The following is a 20724-nucleotide window of genomic DNA, read 5'->3' as shown; positions in this document are numbered from 1 at the left end:
ACACACACAGAGCAAAAATATAAATGCAACAATTTCTAAGATTTTACTGATTTATAGTTCCTATCAACTGAAAGGAATTCATACGGCCGTAATCTATTGATTTCGCATGACTGGGATTACAGATATATATCTGTTGGTCACAGATAACTTTTAAAAAAGGTAGGGGCGTAGATTTAAAAAAAACAGTATCTGGTGTAACCACCATTTGCCTCGTGCAGCGTGACACCTCTCCTTCACATAGAGATGGTCAGCTCATGAAACATGGGACCAACACTTTAAATGTTGGGTTTATATTTTTGCTCAGTGTATATATAAACATATTGGGAGCATTTTATGAGAAAAACCAACGGGTGCTCAACATGCCTCTCTATGTAAGGCATAATGGACAATTGAAATGAGGTTGTTAAATCATGTGGTTCAAGAGCTCTTGAAATGTGACTATTGTGATCATGCACTTTGTTGACGGTCCCTAAGTAGTTGCATTGACTGTGTGTCAGACAGGCTACGCCATTGCTATGTGATTATGAAACTCGGGTCGAAATCGGGAAAATAAGACCTGTGCAATGTTGTACACCTTTTTCCCTTCATAAAGAGCCTAACCTGAGGTATTTAGCTCAAAACATTCTCGAGCTATTGAAGTTTGAATTCCCGAATGTCTGGCGAATATCGAAACTCAAACCTACTTTTCCACGGTCCTAATAAACCAGAGCTCTCCAACCCTGTTCCTGGAGAGCTACCGTCCTGTAGGTTTTCGCTCCAAACCCAATCTAGCGCACTTGATTATAATAATTAGCTGGTTGATACACTGAATTTTTTACAACAGGTTTGGAGTGAAACCCCACAGAACGGTAGCTCTCCCGGAATAGGTTTGGAGAACCCTGGATTCGGGAATGTAATCCTAAAAGCCTGTTTTTATGAAATGGACAATTGGAATAAGGTACAACATATTGTGAAACAAAACGTTTGTTAGGCTAAGTATAGCCTATTCCAGGCCTACTAGCCTAGATGTAAATTTCCTAAATAGCCTAAGTCGATTTAAATATATAGCATATCCATCTCTTTCGATCACTCTAAATATCACATATAGGCCTATTAAATGTCAAATGAATTGTCAAAAAAATGGGGCAACGGTCGCATGATGGAGCTGTTAGACAAAATATAACACCGGATTTAGCCGACAGGCAACCACTCTATCGTCAGTGGTGCTGATGAGAGTGATGCGAGTAGGTTAATAACGTTGGCTTGGATCCGTGCAGACCACGCCCGGTGCTAAAGACGAGACCTGCCGCTGATGCTAAGCGTTCGGTATAGGCACGCTTCAATAACCTCTTCTCCTGCATCTCTCTCACTACAACAGCTGACCGTCTGGAGCCGGAGCCGCTTGGAATACGCTTAACATTTAAATTATAACGGACTGCATGGACATACTATTATACAAATGTTGGCCTATTCAAGTATATTTATTTGTTCGTGTGCTATTTGAAGCCAGCAAACTCTCCGAGATGTACATAACCATTTTGTTTTAAATCGAAATTGGCCTTAAGCAAAAAGCAGAAAATTCTAATTCCTGCCAACTCTCAGTTTGTCCATTGCAAAAAAAAGAGATTGTCGACATCAACAGGGCTTATGTTAGATTAAATAGTCTAAGGCAAAAAGTAACTTGGTTTCAAAAATATATATTTTGCTTTTCGGAGGCACATCAGATTCCTTTCTCACAATGGCCGATGCTAGCGCAGAATGTAACATCAAGGTGCTATGTCGCTTCCGTCCTCTGAATCAGTCCGAAATTATCCGTGGAGACAAATTCATCCCCTTGTTCCAAGGAGATGACACCGTCAGTATCGCGGTAAGTTGTTATTTCTGCTCGTTCTTCTTTGACAGATTTGTTGCCATTCATTTTAGTGATGATGATTATGATGATGATGCATCATCCAAAAAGGTGACGCAGGGGTTAGGCCTACATAGTGTCTTTACAAACCATTACACGACAAACATTATCACCCTCGGGACTATTGGTCAAGTCTGGACACAGTTTCCCTGAAGTTCATCCTTGTTGTATTGCCAGTAACTGATTTGATGAAACCATACAGACAATAATTATCATCCTCCTCCAGTCCTCGCCATCATCAAGTTCTTACATCACTTTCAAGAGTTGATGGCTGTAGCCTACATTCAGTCAGATAAACAATGCAGTTCATTCATTAATGTTGCAGCATCAGTTTTCCGGAATAATAGTCAATTCACCTATTGCATTGATTCAAACCATTCAGGTAGTGGTAGACCCTAGTGTACCATAACAGGCTGTATGTATGTATAATTTCTGATCAGCCAACAAGGCTTAACCTATCGATTATTGGGAAAGAGCTCATTGCATGACCCATGAGACAATAGCCCACTGGGCACAGACATCAGTTGAATGTCTAGTTTTGATTTACAATTGGTTGAGTTGTCAACTATCGTGAATTCAACGTTAAATTAACAAAAAATGTCACCATGTCATTGGATTTAGGTCAATAAGTTTTCCATGTTGTTTCAGCATCATCACATAGATTTTTTTGTGTCGAAATGACATGGAAACAAGTTGGTTGAATCTGTTTTTGCACAGTGGGACAGATCTGTCATCTCAAATAACACAGATCACTTAGAGCTGTGGTGATCAGTTTCAGAAAGGACATCCAATGGGCTTGACATTTTCAAAGGCTCCGTCCCAAATGGCACTCTATTCACTATATAGTGTCCCATGGGCCCTGGACAAAAGTAGTACATTAAAGATGCACTATGCAGAAATCGCTCCACCAATTCCTGGTTGTTAAAATTTGAGTAGTTTGCCTAATTTCAGTTTATGTGACAAAACAGACAAGTATAGTGTTGATACTCATTGTACCATAACCAAAAATATTGTATTTTCAGCTGTGTAGCTGGTGTACAAAACCCAAAAATAAAAGACAACATTTACGCATGAGAAACATAGAAATAGCGCACATAGAACATATCTACTGTGTCTTAGACTTGCTTTCAATGAGAATGTCAGATATATAACTCACATTGCTATATGAATTTGGTCAGGTCACCCAAAAAGTTACATGTTGCAGCTTTAAAAGGGAATAAGGTGCATTTGGGATGCAACCCAGGCCATAAATATCAGACTGTTACATCAGACGGAGTGAAAAATAAGAGAAGAAACTGTGAATCATCCATGAAGAGCATGCTAATGGCCATCAAAACACCCACAATTTGGGTTACAGTGGCAAGAAAAAGTACATGAACCCTTTGGAATAACTGGGAATTTCTGCATAAATTGGTCATCAAATTTGATCTGATCTTAATCTAAGTCACAGCAATAGACAAACATAGTGTGCTTTAAACTAAAAACACAAATTATTCGTTGGTTGGAAAAAGTATGTGAACCCCTAGGCTAATGACTTATCCAAAAGCCAATTGAAGCTCAACAGAAGTTGGGTGATTCAACAGGACAACCACCAAAAACACAGAAGTAAATCAACAACAGAATGGCTTCAACAGCAGAAAATACGCCTTCTGGAATGGCCCAGTCAGAGTCCTGACCTCAACCCAATTGAGATGCTGTGGGATGACCTCGAGAGCAGTTCACACCAGACATCCCAAGAATACTGCTGAACTGAAACAGTTTTGTAAAGAGGAATGGTCCAAAATTCCTCCTGACCGTTGTGCAGGTCTGAGCCGCAACTACAGAAAACATTTGGTTGAGGTTATTGCTGCCAAAGGAGGGTCAACCAGTTATTAAATCCAATGGTTTACATACTTTTCCCACCCTACACTGTGAATGTTTACATGGTGTGTTCAATAAAGACATGAAAACATATAATTGTTTGTGTTATTAGTTTAATCAGACTGTGATGGTCTATTGTTGTGACCTAGATGAAGATCAGATCAAATTGTATGACCAATTTATGCAGAAACCCAGGTACTTCCAAAGGATTTACATACTTTTTCTTGCCACTGTAACTGTCTTTCTCAAGGGCACAACAACAGATTTGTTGGTTCCAGTATTCGAACCAGCAACGGGTTGGTTACTGGCCCAACGCTCTCACCTTGAGACTACTGCACCTTATTTTACCATGTTGCAGATCTTATCGTAAAGTGAAGATCTTATAGTGTACTGAGTTTCTAACTTACAGTGGGGCAAAAAAGTATTTAGTCAGCCACCAATTGTGAAAGTTCTCCCACTTAAAAAGATGAGAGAGGCCTGTAATTTTCAGCATAGGTACACTTCAACTATGACAGGCAAAATGAGAAAAAAAATCCAGAAAATCAGATTGTAGGATTTTTAATGAATTTATTTGCAAATTATGGTGGAAAATAAGTATTTGGTCACCTACAAACAAGCAAGATTTCTGGCTCTCACAGACCTGTAACTTCTTCTTTAAGAGGCTCCTCTGTCCTCCACTCGTTACCTTTATTAATGGCACCTGTTTGAACGTGTTATCAGTATAAAAGACACCTGTCCACAACCTCAAACAGTCACACTCCAAACTCCACTATGGCCAAGACCAAAGAGCTGTCAAAGGACACCAGAAACAAATTGTAGACGTGCACCAGGCTGGGAAGACTGAATCTGCAATAGGTAAGCAGCTTGGTTTGAAGAAATCAACTGTGGGAGCAATTATTAGGAAATGGAAGACATACAAGACCACTGATAATCTCCCTCGATCTGGGGCTCCACGCAAGATCTCACCCCTTGGGGTCAAAATGATCACAAGGACGGTGAGCAAAAATCCCAGAACCACACGGGGGGACCTAGTGAATGACCTGCAGAGAGCTGGGACTAAAGTAATAAAGCCTACCATCAGTAACACACTACACCGCCAGGGACTCAAATCCTGCAGCGCCAGACGTGTCCCCCTGCTTAAGCCAGTACATGTCCAGGCCCGTCTCAAGTCTGCTAGAGAGCATTTGGATGGTCCAGAAGAAGATTGGGAGAATGTCATATGGTCAGATGAAACCAAAATAGAACTTTTTGCTAAAAACTCAACTCATCGTGTTTGGAGGACAAAGAATGCTGAGTTGCATCCAAAGAACACCATACCTACTGTGAAGCATTGGGGAGGAAACATCATGCTTTGGGGCTGTTTTTCTGCAAAGGGACCAGGACGACAGATCCGTGTAAAGGAAAGAATGAATGGGGCCATGTATCGTGAGATTTTGAGTGGAAACCTCCTTCCATCAGCAAGGGCATTGAAGATGAAATGTGCCTGGGTCTTTCAGCATGACAATGATCCCAAACACACCGCCTGGGCAACGAAGGAGTGGCTTCGTAAGAAGCATTTCAAGGTCCTGGAGTGGCCTAGCCAGTCTCCAGATCTCAACCCCATAGAAAGTCTTTGGAGGGAGTTGAAAGTCCGTGTTGCCGGGCCTGGCCATGTACTGGCTTAAGCAGGGGGACACGTCTGGCACTGCAGGATTTGAGTCCCTGGCAGTGTGTTACTGATGGTAGGCTTTGTTACTTTAGTCCCAGCTCTCTGCAGGTCATTCACTAGGTCCCCCCGTGTGGTACTTTTTTGCCCCACTGTAGGCCTGCCTACATCATCATTCATGAAAGGACGGCGAAACAGACAGGCTGAATGAGGACAATTTGATCACACAGCACAAATGCAAATGGTAGAATTTTCATTATTTACCCTAGAAAAACAAGCCATCATAATTAGTCCTATATGTTTATATTATGTATCATTGTAAAAAATAAAAAATAATAATTGAAATGCATTGTGTACACACAGATTAATTCTTAGCCCCACCCATTCTACAAATACACAGTACTGTAAGCAGTCTGTAAACCAAAGGATGACAATACTAGAAAGATAATATCCAGGAAAATGGCTATTTCATTTAATTTCAAATGAATTCCAAGTACCACACACCCACTCTGTTCCTTTCCTGCTTCCCCTTCCCCTCCCCTCCTATCCAAAAGCACTTGTGGTCTTCCTGAAGCTTATTGCACTGGATATGTGTTGTTGGTTGGCTATCATACAAATGCATGTGTATCCTATTCCCTCCACACACGTCTCAGCCACTGGGATGGATCTCTTCTAGGGAATATGTCAGTGAAAAGAGATAGAGAGTGAGAGTGAATGCGTGTGTGTGTGTGTGTGTGTGTGTGTGTGTGTGTGTGTGTGTGTGTGTGTGAGAGAGAGAGAGAGAGAGAGAGAGAGAGAGAGAGAGAGAGAGAGAGAGAGAGAGAGAGAGAGAGAGAGAGAGAGAGAGAGAGAGAGAGAGAGAGAGAGAGAGAGAGAGAGAGAGAGAGAAAGAAAGAAAGACTGTGTGTGTGTGGTGTGTGTCAGTCAGTAAAGAGCAGTAGGGCTACGATACAGCCGTCAGATTAATTTAGGATTAGTAACATCACAGTAAACCAGAGACACACGGGACCAGTTGTGTGTGTCACAGCAAAGCCATCAGGCGGTTAGTGAAAACAAAAATCGACAGTGTCGCTTTGATGGTCTTAAAATGGTGGTGGATTTTCATTGTCATTGTTGGCCTTGCTACCTCCATTGTCCTGTGCGGGCTCAGTTGGTAAAACCATGATGCCACTAGCAAAGTAAAGATTGTGAGTTAATTTCCTAACGGAATCACATAGGTCAATAATTTGGTTAATGTGCTGATGAGTCATGTCACTGGTGTTTCTCCAGTTCTTCATCAGCATACAGCAGCAGGGTAAATTGAATGGTGCCTGTGGGACCCGGCCGCTGTTCCTCTGGCAAGAATATTCTCATCTCAGCCTGTGGACAGTGGAGTATGCAGAGGGTGTACTCTGACTTGGGTATCTGAGTGTTCTTGTTATAGAAACAGGACATGTTTGTCCTCTACAAATAGAAGCAAGCTACTTTTTGTCTGTTATAGATTATGGGAATATTATTTACATGCTTGCTACGGTATTAACACTTAAATCGCTGGATGCTACTTATCATTGCGCACTTAGGTATATTACAGCTGCTAGCTACAGAACTCACCATTGTGTTTTATATCAAAAAGTGGGTTGGACTTCGCTGTCCGTGAGACGAGAACAACATGCTCTCGTGTTTGTCTATAAAGCACTTCTGAATAAGCTACCTTCTTATTTATCATCACTCATCAATATTAGAATTAGAATTCCTAAAACCAGGTCTCAAGCAAGGATTACACTTGAGGTCCATGTGTTTTCCACAGAGTTGGGTATGGCTGCCATTTCCTGTTACGCTCCTTGCTTATGGAATAGCCTGCATACTAAACTTAAACTTGAGACTCTTGTCCCCCTGTCGACCATTTTAAATATTTTTTGGATGATTTTTATTTTTGTAATTGCTTGTAACTGTTTCGGGTAATGCAGGTTCTTGTGCTGTTAGTAGAATAACCTGTGTGAAAATGTAATCTGTTGCTGTATTTTTTTGTGTTATCTGTGATGGTTTTGTTTATCTTGTGTAGTTTCTTAATCATTGTACCTAAACTCTATGTGTACACATGTATACGCAGGGCCCAGCTGTAAAAGAGACCTTGGTCTCAGTCTGTGTTCCTTGTTGAAATAAAGGAATTTAAAAAATGAAAACAACGTGGTGTGTGTCAGAGACAGATGCATGCACACGCTCAAACACACACACAAAAGAACGTCTGTGTTTTGGTTAGCATTGGGTCGTAGCGTGACACACAACTTTTTCACGCAATGGCTTGCCACAAGCATTCAACATAGCTCATGCATACAGCAGCTCCCCTTGGTATTATCATGGCCTTGAAGTACAGTGGGAGGTAGCGTTTCGATTTTGTGTCCATTTATTGAATAGTTTCTTGAATTGATTTGGTTTGGTTGGAATTGGTTTGCGAATGCTGTAGCTGTTGTTGCCATCAGTATCTCACATAGGCTACACAAGGCAAAAACCACATGAAATTGCAAACCTTGCCAGTGAATGTTACTGAAGAGTTTTTCAGTTCACCTTGCTGGCTGCTCAATCCTTGTCCCTAAGTGGAAGGCTCAGGGTTTTTCGATTTTTGTTTTTCTTCACAGGCTACGTTTATCCAGTGGCGGCTTACATATAGCTTACTTCTATATTTCTCTTTGTATGCCACTGGCTTACATACTGCAGCTTGCTGGCAAACAGTATTTTACCCTCTGAGTCACCTGCCTGCTGTTTCTCCTTTGATTTTCTCAGACAGATGGAGTATATACTTTCCCTGTGCTGTGAGTTGAAAATAATTCATTCAAACAACTTTATTTGTCCCCTTGGGGCAATTCATATTCCCATTAAACCTCATGAGTGACCCAGAACCAAATCTTACGTGTGCTGGCCATGCCAGCCACTATCACATTTCAAGATAAGACAACGTCGAATTAACAACAGTTTATTAATCCAACAGGGGACAAAGGGCTGTGAGACATGGGTTTAACTCTGGACACATGAAAGGTGGGTTGTATACGAAGGGTACGGGGCAACAGAAGACAAACAGCAGAGGGGATAATAATGTTAGAGATGGGAAACGGGCAATAAACCAGGGGGAGTGTTTGCGGGATTCCACCCGGAGAGGCAGATCCCGGGTGGATAGCCATACTTTCTGCCCGAGACGATACCGGGGAGCCGGGGTCCAATGGCGATCCGCTTGTCGTCGATACCTGGAGGTGGTCTTGGGGAGTGCCGACCGGGCTCTCCTCCAGGTATGACGACAGCAGCGGACAAACATCTGGGCAGAAGGTATGCCGAACTCTTCTTCCTGTTTGGGGAAGAGCAGGGGTGATATCCCAGGGAACACTCAAATGGCGATAGGCCCGTGGCAGAGCAGGGAAGGGTGTTGCAGGCATATTCCACCCACACAAGCTGCTGGCTCCAGGTGGTGAATAGTCTCGAGGTCCTGGTTACCTCACTCCGACTGGCCATTGAACTCAGGGTGGAACCCAGAGGACAGGCTGGTCGACAACCCAATGAAGGTGCAGAGAACGCCTTCCAGAACTGGGGCGAGAACTGAGGACCCCGGTCTTAGACCATGTCCACGGGGAGTCCATCGATCCAGAAGACGTGCAGGGATGGTGAGGGACAGGCAGTTGTTGCAGAAGACCAGTCGCGCTTACCGAGGAGTCTTGTTTTAAGCACAGACTGTGCAGGCAGCGACAAATGCAGCGATATCCGGAACCATAGTAGGCCACCAAAATAGTTGTCACACGAAGGCCAGGGTCTGATGGGAGCCTGGAGGAATGGGCCTAATCCAGGACCACGAAGTGGACAGCGTCAGGCACAAACATTCGGTTATCTGGGCACCCCCCCAGGGTTCGGCTGGGACTGTTGCGCCTCCCGGACCTGTTTCCCTATTCCCCAGCTGAGTGCCATCACCAGGCACGAGGTGGGAGGATGGTCTAGGGCTGGTTATTTCACAGTTTCACATAGTACCTATGGCACTTGAGGCTGCTGCAATTATAGTATACTACATTTACCAAGTAGAATTATAATTTAAATGTATCCGTGTAGCAAAATATAATGTAAGCTCGCAAGATTTGTACGAGGCTATGTTGCCTCTGCCAGGAGGCTGAAACTTGGTTGCAAGTGGATCTTCCAGCAAGACAATAACCCCTAACACACATCAAAATCCAAGAAATGTTTAATTGACCACAACATGATACTTTTGCAATGACCATCTCAGTGTCCGGACAGTCTATAAGCCATAAGTGCAGATGAAGGATATCAAGGATCTGGAAAAATTCTGTATGGAAGAATGGTCAGGATCCCTCCGAATGTGTGCTCCAATCTCATAAAACATTTTAGAAAAAGGCTCGGTGCTGTTAACCTCGCAACGGGAATCATTTTGACCCTTCTTTTTTTAGATTTTAAGTATTACTTGTTCAACAAAATCTATTTGTCTGAGCAATTGTACTAGTATAACATTTGCATACAATATACTGTCGCTCTGTATTTGTATCATTTATTTTATACAGTCTTCTTTGCTCATTTTTATCAAAGGGGGCAATAATTTTGGACCTGACTGTAGCTCAATAATACAATAATTCTCTCCCATTGCTTCAGAAATGTGAATTTATTTCTAATGTCATGCCCATGCCAACACCAGCAACCAATATGAATGTCAATGAGCTACACCACAGAGAGAGCTTGTACCTTCTATAGCTCATGGAACGATTAAATAGTATGAATAAATAATGTTTATAATGAAAATATGTCAATCATTATTTTAATATGTTGGTAACCCGTTGTATAAAAGTAATAATACCCTCGAAGCTGGTGTTTGGTGGATATATTGACACGGTTTGCTGTCCCAAGATGAAGGCATTATCACTTAAGCATCTGTTTAACTAGAGAGGAGATGTGTCAATGGTTTTTAATTAGGACATAGCAACATCCATCCTGTCACGGTTCACTGCCATTCTCACTCACTGCTCCAAGCAGGACAGAACAGAACTATAATTACCACAAGTGGGGAGGGAGGGATGGAGAGAGAGAGAGAGAGAACATTGAAGGGAAAGGCTGTCGTTAATAAGAGAGAGAGAGAAGAGAAAAGGAGAAAGAAAGAGAGATTGAGGAAGCGAGACAGAGAGAGAGAGAGAGAGAGAGAGAGAGAGAGAGAGAGAACGGCCTCAGATACTGTACATAGAGAGGCTCAAAGGGAAAAGCTCATTAATTCTTAGGTGCATACTACTAACGACTAGGGGAGAAGAGTACCCTCAGAGATTGGTGTACCCATAGAGATAATGGAGTGGCTGCAGATCCCCGGACTAAAGATCCTGACGCTTCTGACATGTGCGGATCACGTTCTGGTCATCCGAAGACGTGGATGTCGTTTAAGGCTGCCCCTTGCACCTCTTTGATGCAGAGGGGTTGGGTTAAATGCGGAAGACACATTTCAGTTGAAGGTATTCAGTTGTACAACTGACTAGGTAACCCCCTTTCCCTTTCCTTTCTTCTTTATTTTACACAGTCTTTGCTCTACTCTGCTCTACTGCAGGCTGCAGGCTACTCTGGCGAATGGCGCTCGAATGGTGATCTACAGTTGGTTTAAAGCTGAACCAATGTCTGCAAGATCACATCATGATAATATTCTACGTAACAGAACCGAATATAATAGTGTAGTATAGCATTACTGTCAGACAAAAACACTGCATTTTTCTCTAATGTGGCCAAAACTCAACAGTGCGTGCCACGAGGGAAAATACACAGGTTGTCTATGCTCAGTGATGTAGTGGAGGGTAAACTCACCTTTTTATTTGTGAAATAGCGTTTACTCACCTTTCTGTTTAGTTAATTATCGTTTACCCACTTCTTATTGCATTCCCAGCGTTGATCACCACTCTTGGGGCGGCAGCGTAGCCTAGTGTTTAGAGCGTCGGACTAGTAACCGGAAGGTTGCAAGTTCAAACCCCCGAGCTGACAAGGTACAAATCTGCCCCTGAACAGGCAGTTAACCAACTGTTCCTAGGCTGTCATTGAAAATAAGAATTTGTTTCTAACTGACTTGCCTCGTTAAATAAAGGTAAAATAAAAAAATCAGCACACTTGTTAACAGCACATTCATTCACCACTCTGTCCAATGGCAAATGTCCTTCCAGGACACATGCCGGGACGTGAAATGAACTACCTCAGCCCAGACTGACCAATGCTGGCAAGTGGCATGTAAAGACGCTACTGACAGTGGGCTTGTGACTGGACATGAGGCAATTATTTCTAACATCGCTCGACTCCTGCCGTTTCAACACACAAACAAAAAAAAACTGACTCTTGGAGAATGAATGTACAACTGGTAAATAGTCGCTGATATTTCAGTCAGGTGGATAGCTAGTTAATGTTAGCTAGTTAGCTCAAGGGCTCTGGCTACTGTTAGCCAGCTAGCTAGGTAGAACTAGCTAACTAGAAGGATGAAGTTAGAAGCTAATGTTAAATGGAGCCTGACCTCGGCAGTAGCTGTAATCTGAAATTCTCATTACAGAGAGTAAGTAGTGAGAGAGACAGTGGTGAGACAGGCTGCAATGCAAGAGGCAAAGGAGACAAAAAGAGAGGAAGCAAGCAGAGAGAGATGTTAGTAGTACGGTGGTTCCCAAACCTGGAGTCAGGGACTCATGTTGGGTCCCCTGTAATTAAAATGGGATTCCCTGGGAGAATGTGTCCTCTTATCAAATGCATAAATATATATATACTGTACCTGTTAGTTAGCGTGCGGGATCATCTGAGTCCAGCCAACCGGACAGCTGATTAAACTGGGAGTGCTGGGTTTGCTCACCCAAACTGTCAGAAGCTGTCTCAGGGAAGCTCATCTGCGTGCTCGTCGTCCTCACCAGAGTCTTGACCTGACTGCAGTTTTTCTGTTGTAGCCGCCTTCAGTTGGCAAATGTTTACTTTCGATGGACACTGGCACGCTGGACAAGTGTGCTCTTCACAGATGAATCACGGTTTCAACTGAGGGCAGACAGTGTGTATGGCATCTTGTGGGCGAGCGGTTTGCTGATGTCAACGTGGTGAACAGAAGTGGGGTTATGGTATGGGGAGGCATAAGCTACGGACAATGAGCATAATTTCAATTTGCATGCAATTTGGGCTAAAAATAAGTATGCTCCATGAGACTGTTCTTTCTGGAGGTATTTTTTGTGCCCATTTTCTCTCTTTTATGTCACAAGTCTGTTCTGATGTCTGGTTATGCCAAGGGAAGCGTTAACCCTTACATCATTCCCTGTCTGTTTGTGGTGTCCTCTGAGGGCATCTAGCTTAAATATCCATATCAGAGCACATGCACATACATGTGCATGATGTGATGCATATACACATCCCTGGACTCAGAAGAACTGATAGTGGAACATGAGTCAGATGAGTATCTGCAGACGGAATTGAGTCATTCTCTTTCTGTCTCAATGTTTGAGATCACCCCCAAGATGCATGGCTTAAGCCGGATGTCCACTGCAAGATTGTCAAAATCCTAACATCACTAAACCTCTCACATTAAACAACCATCTTTTCTGTTGTTCTTTTGTCTTGCCAACGTAGTGGTGCTCACACTAAACGATGTGGCAGAGACGGGGGGGTCACACGCAATTCTTCACTTGGTCTTGAGGATTCTAGATACCATGTTGTCTCACGAAAACAATGATGTGATGATGTGATTAGATTTAACATAGCTACAGCCTCAAATGCCTCAAATGTTTTCCGTCAGACATTCACGCTTGCCGCACAGAGTTGAAATATCTAGCCAACATTTTGAATTGAATTGCTTGTGAACTTCAGAGCTGTAACGATTTGGAACTTTGGCTTAGTTTAAAGGCAAGTACAAAAGCATACTAAGAGTAGTCATCGCTCCTTCCTGAGAGTCTACACGTTATGTGTGATGCGATACAATGTCATCATCTCACTGGTTTCTTTTCTGGTGAGCTCTCATTGGCTATTGGTCATCACCGTTCTCAAAACTTGTTGTTGCACATCTCACACTACAAGAGCATTGCAGATTGAATCAAGCATGTTTGAAAATATCGGGACATCTGGTACTGCTCAAAGACGAGATCGATAGCCCTGAGATTGCGTCTCTGACCCGTTCACATTAAACAAGCGTCGGTGGTTGGCCGAGCGCCCCGATTAGTCAACAACATGGGGATTTTGTCTCCGATCTCAAAAATGTGTCTGGGACAGCTAAATCGGGGCCAAAATCTTGTAGCGTACAACGGCTTTAAGCTTCTTGGCAACAACAACAACCCAGTATTTCTCACTCTTTTTTTACCACTCCTCCTTCTCTCTATCCCTCCCTCTCTCCTCCTTGTTCTGGATGTTCCCCTTGCCTAATAAGCAAATCCTTTACTGCGGACTGAAGCAAATCCCTATCTGTAGGATGAATTCAATCTGTTTATGTCCTGATGTTTCAGATTCCTTTTGAGATTCTTAGCTTCTTCACAAGAACAACGCGGTCACCCATTTCCTCTTAACCTCCTCTCCTTCCCTCTTTCCCTAACGCTCTTCTCCTCTTCCTTGATGTTCCTCTTGCCTAATAATCAAATCCTTTACCAAATGTAGTTAAAGTGGGAGATACTATATCTTCGGGCTGGCTGAATGAAATCTGTTTCTGAATGAAATCTGTCCTAATGTTTGAGATCTCTTGAGAGGCTTTGCTTCTTGGCAACAACAACGCGGTAGCCTATTTCTTCTTTTTATGTCTCTTTATCCCTCCCTCTCTCCTCCTTTTCTCTATTGCTCCCTCAATTTCTGGTTAATTTAATTATCTGCCTCGTTCTTTTATGAAAGTGATTCTGTGTAACATTGTTCACCTTTAATGAATACAATACTGCTCACTCAACTAGGGCTCTGTGTAAATTTCAAAGATGACGATATTCTGTTCCAACACATTTAGCTGGCGGCATTAGCATATTAATGTTGATGTAACACTATTGATTATAACACACACACACACACACACACACACACACACACACACACACACACACACACACACACACACACACACACTCACTCACTCACTCACTCACTCACTCACTCACTCACTCACTCACTCACTCACTCACTCACTCACTCACTCACTCACTCACTCACTCACTCTCTATGGGGTGAATATGGTTGTAGTAGCACACTTATTTACCCTCAGTGTCTTGTTCTGGTATGATTTATGATCAACCACCATACGTACTGTAGTCACAAATGGGGCTTACATTAATGGTATAATATGATACAGCTTGTTAGCTTCTGATGTCGGTTTGGTCTATCCATGCATGAAAAGTGTGGCCTATCCCATCTGTAGCTCGCTATCCATTTTTTTCCCCCTGCTGCTGCAATCTGTGTTAATGTAGCTTGGAATCCTGAGTATCAGTTTGTATTGCCCACTATTATATTATTTCAGTGTAGTGAAACAGTATAATAGTTAAACAAAGATATATTTAGTTGGGATTCCAAGCTATATCAACACACTTCATTGAAACAATTGAGGGGTATTCCACTTGGATTCCAGGCTAGGCTAGTGTCGATGATCCATTATAGAAGGGTTTGGATTTCTGGATAAGAGCAAGAGGTTGGCTAGATTAGATCTCTCTAGCTAGCCAATACAGGGCCAGTGTGTTCACAAATAGAGATGTTCTGTAGGTTTGGCTTCTCCGTGCTTGTAAACTGTAGCTACCATATAGAATGTATATTTCCTGCTTCAATCTGATCTTGTTGATCCAATATAAAAGGGCTTGGAGCTCTAGCCAAGAGCAAGAGATTGGCTTTTATTTTATTATTTCACCTTTATTTAACCAGGTAGGCAAGTTGAGAACAAGTTCTCATTTACATTTGCAACCTGGCCAATATAAAGCAAAGCAGTTCGACACATACAACAACACAGAGTTACACATGGAGTAAAACAAATATACAGTCAATAATAATACAGTATAAAAACAAGTCTATATACAATGTGAGCAAATGAGGTGAGATAAGGGAGGTTTCTTGAATGTGGCATGCTTATTTAAGATGGTGAGGAAGGCATTTAACTACTGACGGGAGGAGATCAATATCCTTTCAGGATACCCCGGCCAGGTCGATTAGAAAGGTCTCCTCGCTGAAGTGTTTCAGGGAGCGTTTGACAGTGATAAGTGGAGGTCGTTTGACCGCTGACCCATTACAGATGCAGGCAATGAGGCAGTGATCACTGAGATCCTGATTGAAAACAGCAGAGGTGTATTTGGAGGGCAAGTTTGTCAGGATAATATCTATAAGGGTGCCCATGTTTATGGATTCAGAGTTGTACCTGGTGGGTTGCTTGATAATTTGTGTGAGATTGAAGGCACCTAGCTTAGATTGTAGGACTGCCGGGGTGTTAAGCATATCCCAGTTAAGGTCACCTAGCAGAACAAACTCTGAAGATAGATGGGGTGCAATCAATTCACATATGGTGTCCAGGGCACAGCTGGGAGCTGAGGGGGGTCTATAACAGGCGGAAACAGTGAAAGACTTATTTCTGGAGAGATTCATTTTTAATATTAGAAGCAAGAAACTGTTTGGGCATAGACCTGGAAAGAATGACAGAACTTTGCAGGCTATCTCTGCAGTAGATTGCAACTCCTCCTCCTTTGGCAGTTGACAGAAAATGTTGTAGTTGGGGATGGAAATGTCAGAATTTTTGGTGGCCTTCCTTAGCCAGGATTCAGACATGGCAAGGACATCAAGGTTGGCGTAGTGTGCTAAAGCAGTGAGTATAACAAACTGAGGGAGGAGGCTTCTGATGTTAACATGCATGAAACCAAGGCTTTTTTTGGTTACAGAAGTCAACAAATGAGAGTGCTTGGGGACACACATCACCCGAGGTACAGAGGAGGAGTAGGTTGAGGGTACGGCTAAAGGCTATCAAAACTGGTCGTCTAGTGCGTTGGGGACAGAGAATAAAAGGAGCAGATTTCTGGTTGTGGTAGAATAGATTCAGGGCATCATGTACAGACAGGGTTGGGTTGTGGGTACAGTGGAGGTAAACCCAGGTACCGAGTGATGATAAGAGAGGGTTCATCTCTGGACTAGCTAGTTATGCTGGGTGTGGTCATCACATGTGTGGGAGGTGGGACAAAGGAGGTATCTGAGGCATGTTGAGTGGGACTCGGGGTTCCGCAGTAAACTAAGACAATAATAACTATCCTAAACAACAGTTTGCAAGGCATATTGACATTTTAGAGAGACATAAAGTGAGGCATAAAGCAATCACAGGTGTTGATTGGGCGAGCTAGCTAAGGCAACAACGGGTAAGACAACAACAGCTAATCAGCTAAGACAACAACAACAGGTAAAATGGTGATGAATGGGTAGAGAGGGTCGGTTAACTACACACAGGGACCGAGTTGGGGCTGAGAGATAAATAAACAAAATGGAGGTGGTACGGTGGGGTGCTGTGTCGACAAAGGGTCCAGACCAGATGGCGAAAGAGGTAATTGTAGTTGTAGCCATTTTGTTTGCTAGCCGGGAGATGCGCCTGGCTCGCGGCTATCTGGTGCTAGCTTCGGGGCAGGGGCGTTAGCCACTATAGCCATTCAGTAGCAGCGATGATCTGATGCACAGGTCCAGAGCTTACGACAAGGATCCGGCGGAGTGGTGGATTCTAGCCATGTTGGGTTAGAGTCTGGAAGGCATCGGCGGCGTAGCCGGGTGATCACAGAGTAGGCCGGGAGGTGGGCCTGGCTCAGGGCTAGCTTTGGGGCTGCGTCACTCGGTGGCAGCTAGCAAGCTGTGATGATCAGGAATAATGCTCCTGGGTTTACGGCAGGAATCCGGCATTGTAGTGAAGAAAACAGTCCGATGCTGGTGAGTATTATCCAGGCTAAAAAAATGTCTGGTGTCTGTGCAGAAGGAAAGGCTAGTAAATAGCTAGTAGCTAATTAGCTGGCAAGCTTCTCATGGAGGTTCTGGCTATTAGGTCTAAAAAGTAATTGCAGATCCGTGTCACATTGGGTGAGGCGGGTTACTGGAAGGTATATTGAATGTAAAAATAGAAAAGAGATTGAAAATAAATTGAAATATATACAAAAAAAAGACTAAAAATACAAAAGTACATGAGAGGACTTACAAACCACTTCTGCACTGCTACGTCATCGTGGACATGAAGTAGCACACCCAACTACCTCATTCCCTCATTGTTTTTTTTCTCCTTTGCACCCCAGTATCTCTACTAGCACATTCATCTTCTGTACTTTCTATCTAATTGCTAAATTGTAATTATTTCACCACTATGACCTATTTATTGCCTTACCTCCCTAATCTTACTACATTTACACACACTGTATATAGATTTTTCTATTGTGTTATTGACCATCATCCAGTTGTCCAGGCTGGTGGATCTAGGCAGTAACTTAGACAGAAGTTAATAACGCACAACACTCATGAAAGACATCATTACATTTCTTTCCCAAATGAGTGGCACTAACTGGTGGTTGTATGGGGAAGTTGTTTGTGGCTCTATCACTTCCTAAGTGTCAAAGAAAATTAAACAAAAATGAATTAAAACACAAACAAAAGATATACCTTAATCATCTAATGGACTATATTCTATATATGTCCACGGTCTTGGCTAAATTACTCTATCATGGCATTTTGTCTAATGTCATATTTAGGGCAATCCTACTTAGCAGTGTGTTGCTTTGTACAGTGCTGCACGTAGTCTCCCCCACCGCACTCATCATAGGTCTGGGCTAGTAATCTCCCCCCTTTCTGTCTCGGGACCCCCCCACCAGTGGTTGATGTTGGAGTCCAAGGCACCAACGAAAAGGTCGGACCCTTTGTACAAATTGTCAGCAGCCACTTTGTTAGTAGATTGGCTGTAACCTTTCAACCAAATCTCCTGGTGGCCTGCTAGTCACCACAGCGTCTGCGTGTGGTAACCATTCCAGTACCTGCAAACTGAGATGAGGATATATTTCTGCTATATCGCACAGTGTTTCACCAGTGGGAGTCATCAGATCAGTGGCGGGACTGATGCCATTATTTCTATAGAAAGGGGTTTCAGTCTCTCTCAAATCGGGAAAATGTATCATCGGAAGCAGATTCCACTCTTCACGGTGATGCTATGTTTCCTGAGATGGCCGCTGTGCTTGCAGAAGTGTCTGAAGGACAAGGGAAGTTAATCCTAGCTACAGTATTGCATGACTCCACGGAGGAGGGATGTTGCTCATTCACAGAGACTGCATGATCGAAATCATGAAAAGAATAGTCAATCCGGTTGGCTGATTGAATGTGACGAGATATCGTAATATCTGCTTGAGTCAGATTCTGCACCAAGATGTGTCGGAATGTTTGTTTCCCAAGGGGTCCTTTCGACAGATTCTCCTTGTGGATGACTGTGTTGCAATCAGAGTTAGGAGAAGGCACGGTTACCCGTGACCACAATTGGTTGCTTTTCCGATCCATCAGTGGGACCAAACGATCCATAAAGTCTGCTCTGAGTAGCAGATATTCAGTATCAGGCTGGTAATATACACAGGGTGAACAAGCGATACATCTTGGAAGTGTAGTTTCAGCATGAGTCACATTGCGAGAGGCGAGGTAGTCTGAGTGAAACCTCTAAGTTTATTATCGCATCGTTTCGTTTTTAAACCCGCATTTAGCTGGGTTCAAAGCCCTTTCGCGATCATTGAACAATGTTTGAGAGATGATTAAGCAGTCCTCCAGGACTGCTTTGAGGTATGGCCTCTTTGAAGTGCATTTGTGGTGATATTTTCCACAAAGTGGAGTGATTGTTCGCAACGGCGTGATGTGTCATTTGTGTTCATGGTTAAAATAGATTGACTTATTGGAGTTTGAGTGGAATTGGCTATTTTGATGTTTAACTTTACCCTTGTATCTGAGTCTATAGTCAAATCCTGTGGGCTTGTTTCTAGATTGAGCGGGCCCTGGATAGGGTCTCGAGTGAGAGCGGGAGTAATTTGATTGTTTACGTCCTCATAAATTGTCTTAATTTTGACGGACCTGTTGTCCGGGAAATCCACGACTAGTCATGGCGACTCACCTTTTTCCTCTTTGATCAAATTGTTTGCACTTTTGTACTTCTCTTAGTAGAGCTTCTAGAGAGCATTGTCATTGAACCCTTTGTTACCCTTGTTACCCTTGAAGATTTTGTCAAGGCGTTCCATGCCAAGTGCGCAGAGAGGGTTGGCTTCATCCTCTGGGGAATTGTGGGCCGAAAGGCCAAGAGGAGAAGCCAAGCTTTGGCTTTGATAGCAAGGAAGTGCCATATTACTCTGTGCCGAATGGCCAAGAGGAGAAGTCTGAGGGACACCTGAGAGAGGTAAAAGTCTAAAACCTTCTGTCGTCTTCACTCCTTTGTGTACCGAGCTCTGTTTGTGAGCTTGGTTGCTTGGTTGATTAGTCACGCTGTAGCACATGACTGTTCTGGAATTCCTCCAGATGGTCCCTATCAGCATAGCAGAGTCTACTTGGGTGCACAGAGTACTTATTTTAGACACGTGAGTGTCGCACTTGCTCTGTTCGTTTTCATACTTATCTGTCATGGTTTGCAGGTAGAGGTCTTGAGTGCGGAGTGAGAGATTCAGTGATAAGATTTCCTCCGCTTGCATGGAGATACATTTTTCCATCTTTCTCACCTGGGTTCTCTCATCAATCATTTGGTCAGTGACTTCAATGAGTTCAGCTGTTTTGTCATCCAACTTTGTCATTGTGTTCATTAATTGATCTTCTTTGGTCTGCAACATTTGGACTAGAACATTATTGCTATGAGTAACGTTCATCAAAACTGCACACATGTATTCAAGTTGTATGTATTCACCAGATTCTCAACTATTCTAAAGAAGGCCAGTTTTATTGCTTCTTTAATCAGAACAACAATGTCTCATTGGTTGGAACAAATTAATTTGGTCGTTATAAGGAATACCTAGGATAGGATAAAGTAATCCTTCTCACCCCCCTTAAAAGATTTAGATGCACTATTGTAAAGTGGCTGTTCCACTGGATGTCATAAGGTGAATGCACCAATTTGTAAGTCGCTCTGGATAAGAGCGTCTGCTAAATGACTTAAATGTAAATGTAATGTAAATGTTATCTGAGTGAATGACCTGGTTTGTTTGGTTTGTTTGGCATTTAACTTGTTAAATCGAATGAGACAATAACATCCAATCAGTTGAGATTGGTTGGATATTATTAAAGTGTAACCAGTTGTTACCAATGTGAGAAGACGTTGGCCCTCACATTGGAATTTCTATTCCACCAAAAATTACTGCCGATTTTTCACACAAGGGGTCACTTACCCCTGAGAGCTGAAACCAAACGGAATTCC

General features: G+C 42.9%; 1 protein-coding gene across 2 annotated transcripts in view; it reads left to right on the top strand.

Annotated features, from left to right (window-relative positions):
• Window positions 1-1231: 1231 nt before the first annotated feature.
• The window catches only part of LOC118399904 (kinesin heavy chain-like), a 146363-nt gene continuing 126870 nt past the window's right edge, over window positions 1232-20724 (top strand). For both annotated transcript variants that reach the window (XM_052473186.1, XM_052473185.1), the window contains exon 1: window positions 1232-1846. In XM_052473186.1, the coding sequence (XP_052329146.1) occupies window positions 1718-1846 (129 nt within the window). In that variant the 5' untranslated portion in view covers window positions 1232-1717. The remainder of the gene's footprint in view (window positions 1847-20724) is intronic.

This window comes from Oncorhynchus keta, chromosome 21 (genome assembly GCF_023373465.1).
Source record: "Oncorhynchus keta strain PuntledgeMale-10-30-2019 chromosome 21, Oket_V2, whole genome shotgun sequence".
Classification (NCBI taxonomy): domain Eukaryota; kingdom Metazoa; phylum Chordata; class Actinopteri; order Salmoniformes; family Salmonidae; genus Oncorhynchus; species Oncorhynchus keta.
This window is presented reverse-complemented; position numbering and strand designations above follow the sequence as displayed.